Raw genomic sequence first — 13980 nt, forward strand, 5'->3', positions numbered from 1 at the left:
TTCTACAACTGACAGTTGTCGGCATACCTTTGTTACTGTTTTTTTTAATACTGCATGTGACACTGTAATGCTCCAAAGGTCTGTCAGCCCTAAGAGTTTAATTGAGTCCTGCAAGTACTTTCTAGCTGGTGATTTTGCTGGACGGAATAGCTCAACCCAAATATGGCTGTTCAGGGATCCTTCTGCTGATTCTTTGATTTTATGCCAGCATATTACATATGCTCCCCTTCTTTCGATTGATTGTTTTTGTAGCCCAAACTCCAGCCGAATTTGGGCTGGGGAGGTTAAAAATGGATCGATATGCATTAGTTATTACATTTTCCACTGCTGTTGCGTCTTTGTCCTTCATTGCTGAGCTACCGTATGTAATTGTAGGGTGAAGTTTTGCTTGCAGGACTTTTATTAAGGTATCGAGTGTTAGGTCCGGCAGTTGCTTCTTTAGAGGTTTTATGACCAAATACACCATTACCCCTTCCCTCCGCACGGATTCTATCTGTGGTTTGAATGAGTTGTTTTGGTCTAATATTATTGCTAGATATTTATAGCTGGGTGCTTGATCTAAGCAATGCCCATCCAGAAACCAATTGAAACTTTTCTTCCTATGACTATTTACTGCCATTATTCTTGTCTTGGTATAATTTATTTTCAGGGTGTTCCGTTCTGAGAAGCTGTGAGTCACATTCAGTAGATGTTGTAATCCAATGGGGGTTCGACTTATCAGTACCAAGTCATCGGTGTATAACAGATTAGATAAGGTTATATTTCCTAATTTTGGTGCATGATTTTTGCACTTGTCCAATTCCCCTGGTAAGTCAGCAAGATAAAGGTTAAAAAGCGACGGGGCAAGGACGCACCCTTGTTTTATCCCTTTTGTGGTTGGGATTTCTTTTGATACGTGGGTCCCTGCACCTAGCTTTATCCTTATCCAAGTGTTTGTGTGCAAGTTCCTTAACTGGTCCAGAAGCGGAGGTGGAATTCCCATCCCTTGAAGTTTTAGCCAGAGCTTTGTTCTGTCCACGTGGTCAAAGGCGGCTATAAAGTCGATAAAGCAGAGGCACAGGGGATATTTCCCCTGTCTTGCTGAGTCCATTAGTAAAGTTAGGGCCATTATATTTGTTGTTGTTCCCTGACTTTGTCGGAACCCGGTTTGTGTTGGTGAAATAATATGGCCGTCTAACGCCCAAGTTGTTAGGTCATTTAAAATAAGCTCCGCAAAGTATTTAGTCTTGGTGTCTATGAGAGCTATCAGGCGATCGTTTTTTGGCTCAGACCTCTTCCTTTGTTTGTAAATCGGGCTTATGATTGAGCCTCTGCAGGACTGTGGAATTGTAGATGTTTCTAATGAGTGTTTGAAGACAGGTTCTAGTGCGTTGCTCCAAAATTCAGGATCATGTTTGTACAGCTTTGGCGGAATGCCATTGGGGCTGGGGGCCCCTGCCTGTCTCCCCTTTGCTATTTGTTTCCGAATCAAAGTAGTTTCCAGGCTATTGGGCTTCTCTTTTGTGCTTGTAACATTACCTTTGGACAATGTTGTGTCAGATTTATTTGGTAGTCGGATGGAAATTTTGGAGAATTTTAATGGAATGGACGAGGTTTTGATGTAGGATATCCTTCGTCGAACTGACACTCTCTCAGTGCACAGGGTGACGCTTTGAGCAGGTATAGAGTTGGTTTCATTAAAATGATCATAAAAAAAATCGACCCAGACCGTTTAGGAGACATTAGAGTTTATTCCGTGATGGGTTGGGCGTTGTAATCTATTAATTGATTGCCAAAACTTGGCGCTATTTTTCATAGTTGACTCGTAAAGTAGTTTAGCCCATAGATCGTTGTTCAGTAATCTTTTCCTGTCCCATCTCCTTCGTTTTAGGAGAGCCTTAAATTCTCTGAGAGATTGCTGCAATTTTTGATCAGCAGGTTATTTATGAAGTTGCCTTAAAGTGGAATTTATGGTCTGTTTTGTTTTTTTTAAGACTGGGCTCATGGCATTTTTTGTTAATCTGACAGGATTTTTAGGTCTGGTTTGACAGTGCAACTGTAACCTTACTTTTCAACCTACACCAATATTATTCTACAGATCTTTGCTTCCACAGAAAGACATATCTATTTCCATGCTATCTACCTGTAATACTTCACATTACGATACAATATTCTTTTTTAAAGCCAGACCTATTGAAATTACCTGTGCTTGTTGGATTCATTGACTGTAAAGGAAATCTGAGTGGACTCAATGTTGCTTTCTGTCAGTAGCTGACTGTGCATATGACGCTGATTAATTTTAACCAAGAGCCTGGCTACAACAGGACTCATAATGATAAAATAGTTTTTTTTCTCAGCTATATCCTGCCTGTTTGCATATTCCCTGTGTCTGTCCATGCTGCCTGAAAAGATGCGAGGCAGTATCTCAAACAAGGGCATTATTTTGCGTACAAGTATACTTGCCACAATTAATTACCATGGATTAAATCCAGAGGGGGAAAAAGCCAGGGAGACATTTTTGCAAAAGATATTTTGTATTTCAATTGATGATCATGTTGGACATATTAAACTGCATATGTACAAGCACATGAGGTGGGAGCACTGCGTTATATTAAATGACATGTAACCAATAAAATATTGTGCACAAGTGCTCGTGAAGTTTTGGTGACGACGCAAGTGACATGTGATTTGGTATATACAGCGATTGTGGTGGGCGCAACAAAAGGTAAGTGAAGTTAAAAATCTATACACATTTCGAGATACCCAGACAGTTAATCGCACATGAATAAAGAGATGTAAGGTAGGGTATCTGGTATATAAAGGCCCCAGGAGTTTCGCTGTGGAAGTTGATGGCGTTTCAAGCCTGTAGACAAGTTAGGCCATCATCAGGACTAGGTTATGAAATATTTGGCTAGCAGTGCTGAGGATAAAAGGATACACACATTTCCTTGTATACAGAGGTAATATTAAGTGGACCAAGAGGGGACAGATAGCGTATATGAATGCTTTAAACCAATTGTGCCCATAACAACTTTATTTTTAACAAATAATTGTACTTGCAAACTGTGGAGGATCAATCGGTTGTCATTTGTCCCACTCGTAGCAATGAGTTAGTGGGAAGGGAGACGTAAATGGAAAAATAATGCCATTGACGTTTTTTAGATATGTTTGCACTTGGCTACACTTCAAAGATTACATTTTTGTTATTTGGAATAGAACAGAGAAATTAGTGCGTACGTTTTTTAGAATCAACAGTGGAGATAGCGAATGGTCAGGTAGAGCCCTGCATTTACAGAAAACAGAACACCAAAAATTCAGTATCCACATGCTATGCTAGAATAATACTTGACCATGTACCTTATAGGGAATACTTGGGAGCAAAGAGAAATTGTAGTTCGCAGCCCAGATTGCATAAGACAAAGAAATGATGATGAAAAGCTTTATTCATCGAGTAAACAGATACTTTACATAAAAAGAAAACCTTGAAAAGAGATTATCTTTACTACATAAAAACACTAAAAATTCAATTTTAGGACATAAGCATCTATTCATTTAATATAATTCTGATCACCGAGAAATAAGACTTGTGAACCATCACAGGCATTTATGAGCACACGACAAGACATAAACATGACGCCATAATATAAATTGATTAATTTTAAAATACTGCTAAATCTGAAAGACAAATTATGCAGTAACTATTTTGAAAGTGCAAAACTGTGGGAAAGAACGTGGCCTCCACCTTTGCTAACTGGTTTCTTTGCATGTGGACACTGTAAGATGTGCACATGTGAACAAAGTTCTGTAAGCATTTCAACAGTGGTGAAGAAAAAACTTGCCAATATGAAATCTGGTTCTTCATTGATTGAATAATATCATTTGTTATTGATATTAGTGCTCACACAATGTGCATGTCGCAGAACTTAGCCAACCTCATGACCATCCCATCCCCAAGACGAGTGTGAGACATACTCCAACTGTCTTGTATCACCATGACATAGCTGTTTAATCAATCAAAACACCATTAGCGAATGGGGTGACAGCCATAAAGTGCTAAATATAAATAATAGGAGGAAACAAGTAAGACCATATACAGATGGTAGAAAAATGACTTGAGATACACAAACCAAAATACATTTATCCAAGATTCCTCAGTCCAGTGATAAACGGTTCACAAGTGTTTTGTAGCCTGCAGATTAATCCATATGCATCCCCCGGAGAGGCAGGCACCGGGCCGCCACAATTCTCTTTCCCCACCAAGGGTTCTTGGGCAAATATTGACATCAATATTCATTTATACAAGCTTGCACCTTTGACTACACAAAATATTTAAGTACACAGAATTAGATACATAGCATACATAGTCATAGCATACAACTACAGGGCACCACATTTTGCACCTTCTCTTCCGGGGTACCTGTGGCCAGACAGACCTCCAAGCGAAGCCCCATTCATAATAAACTTCAAGCAGCTGAAGGGTCCAGTATCACCAGCAGGACACTCCCCCCTCCAGTTAGTCCTGCGCCCAACAAGATCACAACCCCGTCAAGGGGTCAATGCCAGCCCATCAGTTGAATTTATAGGGTAGAACCCTTCACTTCTGCTCACAATTCCATCACAATGATGAGGTGACTGGTGAACTCGCCCTCCCCGCTGCTTGCTTCGGGGCTCCTAAAAGACCACATACCCTGGCGAGAAGAGAAGCTACTTGAGACCCGCTGATAAGCTCCAGCCTGTGACGCGACTAATGGCATCCCTCTGCTATGGGCAAGGTATTCAAGGTATGACTCAGTGTCGACGCAGTGCGAAGTACATTGGGAGCACTTGACATAGCTTGTGAGTACGTTCATGCAATAGAAAAAGCTGATTTAATGTATACCACAATATTACATTTGCACGAAGCACATCTGTAAAGTAGATGGCCTCCACTTCTATGGTATAGACAGGGTTCCCTAAAATTTCAAAATCTGAAACAGAGAGCGAGAGCTATCCTGCAAAGAGAGAGCGAGTTACTGATTAAGCTTGGGCCATAGGATCCTCATTAAGAGTGGCTAGGTCACTGGTATGATATTTATTGTATCTGATAAAATCTGACTCCTTAAAGTGGGAATTTATTGGTGTAATAAATACCACCCTGTTACTAGTTTTCGGGGAATGGTATGCGGCCTTTGGTGCCTACCACACAAAAACCTGCATTATGTGCTAAAAACTGAGCTTCCTCAACGTGCATACCTCCCCCAAAGAATATCAGCAGGTTTTCTTTGTGGTTAATTAAAATGTCATACTTGAGATGTGTGGTAACAATAGTTACTGCATGCACATATTTTTTACCAAGGCCATTTGTGTTACATGTGTTTTTAATAAGTTTTGTGTCTTTTCTGCATTTTTGTGCATTTTATGTAAAAACATACAGTTCTTGTTTGCCTTCCGTACGTAATACGATAATGTTACTCATATGAAACACATGAGAACAGTAATTTCATGATCCAGTAGAGGGAGCAACAGCACAGTGTAAGGAAAGCTGAGAAACTGTGCCTCCAAGAGTACTGTAAATCATATTAGGTCAAAGCCCACAAGGAAAATGTCTGGTTGGCTAACAACTTCTTCTGGGCATTCTGAAAGCTTCCCTGGGATTTGTTTCCGCACACTGCTTACCATTGTCTTTCTGGTTTGTAACTCACATTTGCTTGCTTTCTATTTGCTGGCTTTATTCGTTTTGGGTTTGTCCAGCTTGAGTTTGACCCTCTTTGGAGCATCAGCTGTTTGCTAAATCCTTCAGAGTACTGACTTTTTGTAAACAGGCCGTTAAATCTTGATCTTATCAGGGTCTTTTTCATATTGACTTCTAGTTGGTTAATGATCATGTATTGCATCAGTGAGTCGAGAAGCCTTTGTAACCCTACCCTTGTGAGGCTAAACAGGGCCAGGTCATCGGCATATAAAAGATGACATAATGCCGGGCCTTCTACTTTGGGCGGGTGACTGTTTACTTTGTCTAGGGTACTTAAGAAGTCTGCTATGAAAAGATTGAAGAGGAGGGGGGCCAGCACGCATCCCTGCTTGACGCCTCTTGAGGTCATGATTTTTCGCGAGAGATGCGTGCCGGACCCTAACTTCACTCGGACCCAGGTACTGGAGTGCAGATGGATAGTAGGGTTCAGGATTTTATCTGGAATTCCCCACTGCCTCAGTTTTTCCCAGAGTGCCGCCCTGGGAACCCTGTCAAATGCAGCTTTGAAGTCGACAAAGCAGCAAACTGCTGTCCTGGATGTTGAAAGGGCTTTGTCGACGATGGTAGAGACTGCTAATAAATTTGTCATGGTTTAGAGTTGGCAACAAACACTGTTTGATTCAGTGGTAACAAATTATGGTCCTTTACCCATTGCCCAAGGTCCTCCAGGATAGGCCCAGCGTAATGTTTCGCCTCTATGTCCAAAAGGGCAATTAATCTGTAGTTGTTAGGGGCAGCGCGTGATCCAGATTTATAAATGGGGTGGATAATTGCACCCCGCCATGAGTCCGGAATTGTTGCTGTCCTCAGAGTGTAGTTGAAAAGTTTTGTTAGCACCATGGACCAGAAAGGAATGTCCGAATTAAACAACCTCTGTGGGAGGCCGTTCGAGCCTGGTGCTCCATTTTGTCTCCCTTTTGTCACTGCTTTGGTGACTCTTTCTTCGGTTAATACATATTCCTCGGCGGACCCTTGTATTAGATCAAAGGGAGTACTCAATTATACACCAGCGCCAGTGCCAAATGCACTGGCTGATCCAATAGGATCTAAGTGGTCTTGTACCTGGAAGTGGTTCATTAGGTATGTTGCCCATTCCGCTTCCCGAATGTTTGCTGAGCCAGAGTTTGTCAGGTATAAATTGGTGCGGTTGACGAGAGCCCAGAATTTCCTGGAGTTTTTTTTCTTGCTCTCCCACACCAGTTCAACCCAATATTGGGTTTCCTGCGCCTTTTTCTCTTGGATAATTGCCCTCTTGAATGCTTTTTGAGCTTGATGGTATATAATAAGATAGGCGCTATTCCCCGGGAATTTTGAAAGTGTCCTTAGAGCGTTGTTTCTCGATCTCTTTAAAGACTTTGTGTCAGTAGAAACTGCGAACCCAGCTGAAAGAGTGCGGTTTGAACCCTGCACTGTCGCTGGAAAGCAGCTGATCAGGTGAGAGCAAAACAGCGACCATTTCACTGTCGGGGAGGCGTCTTGATCGAATCTGCCTTTGATAAAGTCCTTACTTACTGTTAAGATATTCTGGCTGTTAATCTCACTCCATTTGAGACGCTTTAAATTTTCAGAATATATTCCCTTGTAGGTTAGGACGCCGTTTTATGGGATTCTGTCTTTGTGTTAAGAGAGATAACCTGCGGACTGTGGTCACTTTCAGACCGTGGATGGATGCAAAAACTGTCCAGATTGAATAATAGTTCTGAATTACAGATGGTGAAGTCTAGGTAAGAGTTTTTGCTTCCGTTTGACCAGGTCCAGTTTGGGGGAGAGTCACTGGTTGACCTGCCATTCATTACCAAGTAGCCTGCATTGTAAAATCTCATTACGGAGAGCTCATCCAGTTTATTGAGGGCTTGATTCTGAGGTTTAGTTTGAGTCATGGCCTCCATGATGTTTGTCAGGGCGGGCCCTTCCATGTCTGCTGCTTTCCCCTGGAATAAGTTGGTATTGAAGTCCCCCATGACAATGCAGTCCGAGTTGGGGTGTTCTGTGGCAATGTCATTCATGATTTCACTGAGGCGGGCCAGGTGGTCTTTTTTGGTATGGGGGCTGGGGTTAATATACACGTTTATGAGGAAGAGTGAACGCTGCTTCCACCACGGATTAATTTTGACCCCAAGTAACCAGTCTTCTTTGAGTAAAAGTTTTTGTGGTATCAATTAGAAATTCCTTTTTACACACTATTATGTAGGACTCTATTGCTCCTGAATGTATTCAGTGTTGTGGCGACCAGAGTGCATATGTCTCCGGAAAGCAGGGTTTTCAATAACTGCCACTAGATCTTGATACAATTATCTGATTTCCATCCCTCCAAGCTGCAGTTTTCCTTTGCTCAAACCTTGCTACCTGCTCACTTCCAGAGGGAGGGCATTCCCTTGAACGGGATTTAGGTCTACATGTCTTTAACATGTACTTCATGACACAACCTCTGGCTTACCAGGCCACCTTATTCTTTGTCAGGAGACCCCATCCTCTTTCTGGATATTGAACAATGAAAGCATTGCAAAAACGGGTGGATGTCAAAATATTGTATGGAGAAATGTCATCTGATATAAGTATTGTGCCCTAATTGTTGTTCACCAAGATGTTGTCCCATCGGGTGTAGGTTTTCTATTATTAACACCAAAAGGATGATATTTTTGTAAACATTGTTTGGGATGAAATTTTTATTATCGACAATATTTACGTGAGGTCATTCTTCTAGGACACCCAAGAGAGCACTGCTCCATTCCTCTTTAGTTCCTTTGAATCCACCAACATGATCAAGGTTCTTACCTACTAATTTTCAATTATCATATTCATGTTGAATTTTCTGGAAGGCTTGTCCTCACTATTACAAGCGCCAGTGACCCCATTTTCTTGGTGATCTCTATACCTAATTGTGTTGACTCGTGTTTACATAACCCACTTCCTGTCACATCTCCACTGATCTGTCCTTCTGCTAAAGCGTGTGGCTGTTGTTTTTAAACTGTTTTAATGTATTCATTTTATGAGGATTGCCCAATAAATAAAACATTACACCCTGGTAATGCACTTCTGTGAATATATATTGGATATATTGCCTCTAGAGCCAAATTCCTTTACCCAGTTACCAGACTCGGGTCTTGGATATGCCTGTACTAAAAAGTCTGTCTTTTATTTTCGTAAACGCTTGGCCGGCAGGACTTTGGGTATTGATGCTTGCTATACTATAGCCTGTAGTTAATAGCTCACACTCCATAAGTGGACTCTTATTTTCTAACTCAGTTGACGATTTCCCACCCTAAATTAACCAGATATGGGCACTTTTCAACCAGGTATAATGTCACTGACTTGTAATTATTTTTTTTGTCAAACAGTGACTACAACCAGTCAGTTGGGCTGTGGTATGACATAATAAGTTAATTATGAAGAAGTGTTGGCGCTCATATTTGGTTGTGTTGCAAAATTTGAGTTAATTTTTCCCATTATGCTACAGTCTTTTCTGTGCTCTCGGCCTTTGATCTGCCAGAAATAACTTTCCATATGATAATCAGAGCAATATGCATGTTGAGATCTGATCTTAATTTCAAACCTTTCCCTGTGAATAAAATGTGAAGGAATTTCTTATTTTTTTATTTACTTCTTCAACGGTGGTGGTAAATTATGATGTGAATTGGATACATCAATATCTTGTGACTGTAACAGATGCAGCATTTTATAACTCGCTTAACTTGTATTGCACAAAAAAGTAGAAATAAAAATAAAAAACATAAACAAGTTTTTAAACGCAGTGCATTTTTCTGTCCCTGCAGGGTTTACACTGGCCATCCTTTCACATCTCTTCTGCTCCAGGTCCTCCATGTTTGCAGCAAAGCTTTTAACCCACATGATGGTCGCTTCTTTGGGTACTCAGGTATGATAATTTGTGTATCCTAAATACAATATAAATATTATTACACAGTTAAGCTACATCAATATATCAATTGAATATTAAAGCTGTTTACTACAGGGCATTTAATGACCTTAACTGTTTGTTACTGATAGTCACAATGAGCTTATTCCCTGTGACATCTGCAGTCGAGTAAGTGGAGTGTCTTCTCCATATGAAGATGCTGCAGTTCTTCTGTCTATGGTAAATTATACTGATAACAAATGTTTAAGGTGCAAGGAATGCAAGACACAGAACAGTAGGGTTCTGCATGTCTGGAAGCAAGATTTGAAAGCCACCAACAAAGCTACACCACATGTTAATGAGGAACAAAGACAGATCATTATTTCACGAGTAATCCTGAAACATGTAAATGTCGCAGCATCTAGGCGCACTGATGAAGTTCTTTGTGAATCCCCAAAACGGCAGGCAGTTTCTCTAAATGTATTAGGAAATTAACATGAGCCTATTTCCAAATTGTTTTTGTAAATCGTGGCATGAATCTTTTAGGAATATGGACCGTCTTCTCTCTTCACCAGTGGATCTATTCCACTGTCATCTTTACAGAGGGTAGTTTCACATGTGTACAAGGTTAGAACAATAAGTCAGCTGATTAATTGAACAGGTAGCCAGGTTGATGGATTGTTTCTTATACTGGCCTGGCAATCACACTTACAAGTGGTGACAAAACTAGCCTTATGGTCCGTCTGGTTCGATATAGACGGGGTGCAGCTAGCATTGGTGCAGCAGGTGCAATGAACCGGGGACCAGAGGTGGGAGGGGCCCGGTCCGCCTCATACTAAACCTTGATATACGGCCCCAGGGAGCCCCTCTGAGCGCATGAAAGACGCTACTATTCAAGGACTCTGAACTGAACTTAACCCCTTCACTGCGGGGTGTTTTCCCTCCTCTGTGCAGGGGGAGTGGGGCCGCGCGCGGCGCCGCTGTGCTGGTGACGAGCTCAGCTCGTCACTGCCGCACCCGTTTTTAGAACGTTCAGCACAGCGGGGAAATTACCCCCGCGTGCGAACGTCCCAACGGCCGTGACAAGCTCAGCTCGTCATGAGTGCAGCTCCACTGCGCCTCATGACGAGCTGAGCTCGTCACCAGCACCCATGTGGTTAACAATCAACTGTCCCGAAGACTACAGATTATTATGAATGCCACCACTCATCCATTCTGTATCACACCAGGACCTGACCCCATGATGACCTGCTAGTGCTAACCCGAAGACTAATTCAGTATGGTTCTGGCCAGGTCCTCGAGAGTCCCATCAGAATTTAACAGACTGGACCCAGGACCCAAGCCCCAAGCCCGAACCCAACAAGTTTAGTAGCTCAACCCAAAGCAAATCCCAAGACGAAGAATACTCCTTTCAGCTGCAAACTAACAATCATTATCCCCAACCGTTTGAAGCAAAGAGTATATACCTCTATGACGATCTACCATAACGGCACAGTTTTAATTCAAGCCAACAACGACAACCTGGAAGCTTTTGACGCTCTTTTCCCCTCTCTGCGGTCCTCCCCCTCCCATGCCCCTCTTCCCCGCTTTACCACCCCCTCTCCCCAGAAAACCGGTCCGTCAAGGAAAGCACCCAAGCCTCTCACACGCCCCTATTATCAACATTAGCCTCCCGGCACGCAATACTGCCCTCACAGGTACCACCTTAAACAATGGCTCTTTTCCCATATCCGATCATCCCCAGCATGCTTCCCCCACTCTACTATGACTGACCACAACTCACAGTCCTCGACTCCCATCTACTTCCCTATTCCCACACTCATAAGAGCGCGGCAGCCACATCGCAACCTGCCTCTTGATACGCCCTCGGCCCCATGCAACGACCACCAGGTCTACACACTATTAGGAACGCAGCTGCCAAAACAGGGTCCTCCACTCGCTGCGCCTTTGGCCCCGCCCAACGACAACACGGACAACTCACTTTATTTTAGACAACAAGACAGCAGCGATAGGACATCCCCCTCCCGGTAGGCCCCCATTCTGAACCACCCTACCCCCACCTTAGAAGGGACCGATCTATGTCTCACCTTGCTCGAAAGCCAGCTAACCATTTTTTGTTTTTGTAAGACGTTAATTAGTTACATAAAGCAGTACACAATGCGGAGCCTACAACCATGGAAAAAAAGAAAAAAGAAAAAAGGAACAAATAAGTAAGTGCACATATCTTATCTGATCATATCACCTGGTTGATTGTCATTTACTGCATTTTGTGTTTCTTGCATGCTTACAGTCCAATTTCACATTCAAATGCATTCTCATTTTATCTTTTTTATAACCATAGAAGTTAACTCTGTATACTCAACAGTTCTTATCCGTGGGACTCTGAAAAATTTGCTTTACCATCAGGGCAACGTACTGGTATTCGAAAGCCAGCTATCCATCATAATCCAGGGCTTCAATGAAATCCTAACCAACCACGCCTCGCTCAATGAACCTTACCATGATCCTCACAGCAACCCCACCGTCAACAACCCCACCCACCAAGGGCTCACCACATCTCCCTGCCACAGGGGGTTCCCCACCCCTCCCTTGCATCATATCTGGAACCCAGAACGTACCAGCAGAACTAGAGCAGCAATGTCCCTGAGTGAAGCAGCTGATCATGCCTCCTCATATGACACCCCAGCTACTGCTGCAGATCTTGCCGCCGCATACGACACCCCAGCAGATCTTGCCTCCCCAACCGACACCCCAGCAGATCTGACCTCCTCATACAACACCCCAGCTACTGCTGTCCCTCTATCCAAAATCCAGGTGATCACCGGTTTTAGAAGAGCCTCTCCCCTCCCAAACACCCCAGATCCCCAGCCTCCCTTTCCAACATGCCCAGGTCCCCCTTGAAGATGAACCCCACTATAAAGTCAATCGCCACCAACTGCTTGCTCATAAACTGCAGATCAGCATCTAAGCATGCAACTGAGCTAGCAGAATCTATCCTAACCCATGACATAGACTTAGCCTTCATCACCGAGACATGTCTAAACGAATGCTTGACACCAATCTTGGACACCCTCATGCCACCAGGCTTTACAATCATCAACAAAGACCGAAAAGACCAAAAAGGCAGAGGTATAGCAATCATTCACAACAACAATATATCTGTGACAGAAATTGACACCTTTAACTACAACACGTGTGAATGCCTCTCAGCTAACATCAACACAAGTGACAATAAGTCATTCCAGTGCCATTTTCTATATCATCCCCCAGGAAACACTACCGCATTCACCGATCACCTGTCCGACTTCATTGTTCATTGCTCACTTCGAGATGCCAACAGCCTAATTTTGGGAGACCTGAACCTACACTGGAATGAAAACATCAGCCCTGCAATCCAGAACCTGAATGAACTGCTGCACAACAAAAACCCCACCCAGCATTGTTCAGAGGGGACCCACAACAAAGGAGCGACCCTGGGTGCCATCATCTCCCAACTAGACACCATCATGATAGACCAGATCCTACCTGTGGACTGGTCTGACCATCACCTTATCCTATTTCGCATCACCCAACCTATATCTCATCACTCCCCCAACCAAGATCCCCCAAATGGATGAGAAATCTTAGACAGATCTCCACAACTGACTTTGAAAAAAGGGTAAACTCACTCCTGCCTACCTCCTCAGATGATCTCTCTACAACGGAACTCACCACTCACTATAACTCTACTATGACTTCCATCCTAGATCAATTAGCCCACCTGAAATTAATAAAAACCCGGAACACTCCGCCTAGATCCTGGTTCAACTCAGACATCAATGCTGACAGAAGACAACAAAGAGCTGCAGAACGAAGATAGAGGAACAACCCCTCTACAAGCCTACACAAGCAACTCAAAGCAACCCGAAGGATATACAAAAAACACATTATCAACAAAAAAACACCTGTTTCTGCAATGGCCTAGACAAGGCGAAAAACAGACCCAAAGAACTTTTTAATATCATCAGAAAACAAACATCTAAACCATCTGCTGCCACAGGTCAGGCCTCCAAAGACCTGTGCGACAACTTCGCCAACTTCTTCATAGACAAAATCACCAAGATTGAGCTCTCTCTAGACATCAACCCTAACACCTCCTGCACAATCTCACCCCCTGAAACCGAAGTCAATGCACGTAAACACCCCAGGAAAGTCAGGAAATCTTTCAACCCGATTCCAGAAACCGAGATTCTCAGTCTGATCGCCACCTCCAAACCCACAGCTCATGCATTAGATCCTCTTCCCACTCAATTGACAAAAAAAACTAAAACTCTCCATAGCTCCATACTGGGGCAAGATCATAAACAGCTCCCTGAGAACTGGCCTCATTCCTGACTACCTCAAAGCTGGCCAAGTTACCCCACTTCCGAAAAAACCT

The 13980-nt window shown here is 42.9% G+C and overlaps 1 protein-coding gene across 1 annotated transcript in view; it reads left to right on the forward strand.

The window, feature by feature from the left end:
* ADGRV1 (adhesion G protein-coupled receptor V1) overlaps nucleotides 1–13980 on the forward strand; it is a 1865288-nt gene that overhangs the window by 1145434 nt on the left and 705874 nt on the right. The window contains exon 84 of the mRNA XM_086963519.1: nucleotides 9484–9584. Coding sequence (XP_086819645.1) covers nucleotides 9484–9584 — 101 coding nt within the window. The remainder of the gene's footprint in view (nucleotides 1–9483; nucleotides 9585–13980) is intronic.

This window comes from Lissotriton vulgaris, chromosome 3_1 (genome assembly GCF_964263255.1).
Source record: "Lissotriton vulgaris chromosome 3_1, aLisVul1.2, whole genome shotgun sequence".
Lineage (NCBI taxonomy): Eukaryota > Metazoa > Chordata > Amphibia > Caudata > Salamandridae > Lissotriton > Lissotriton vulgaris.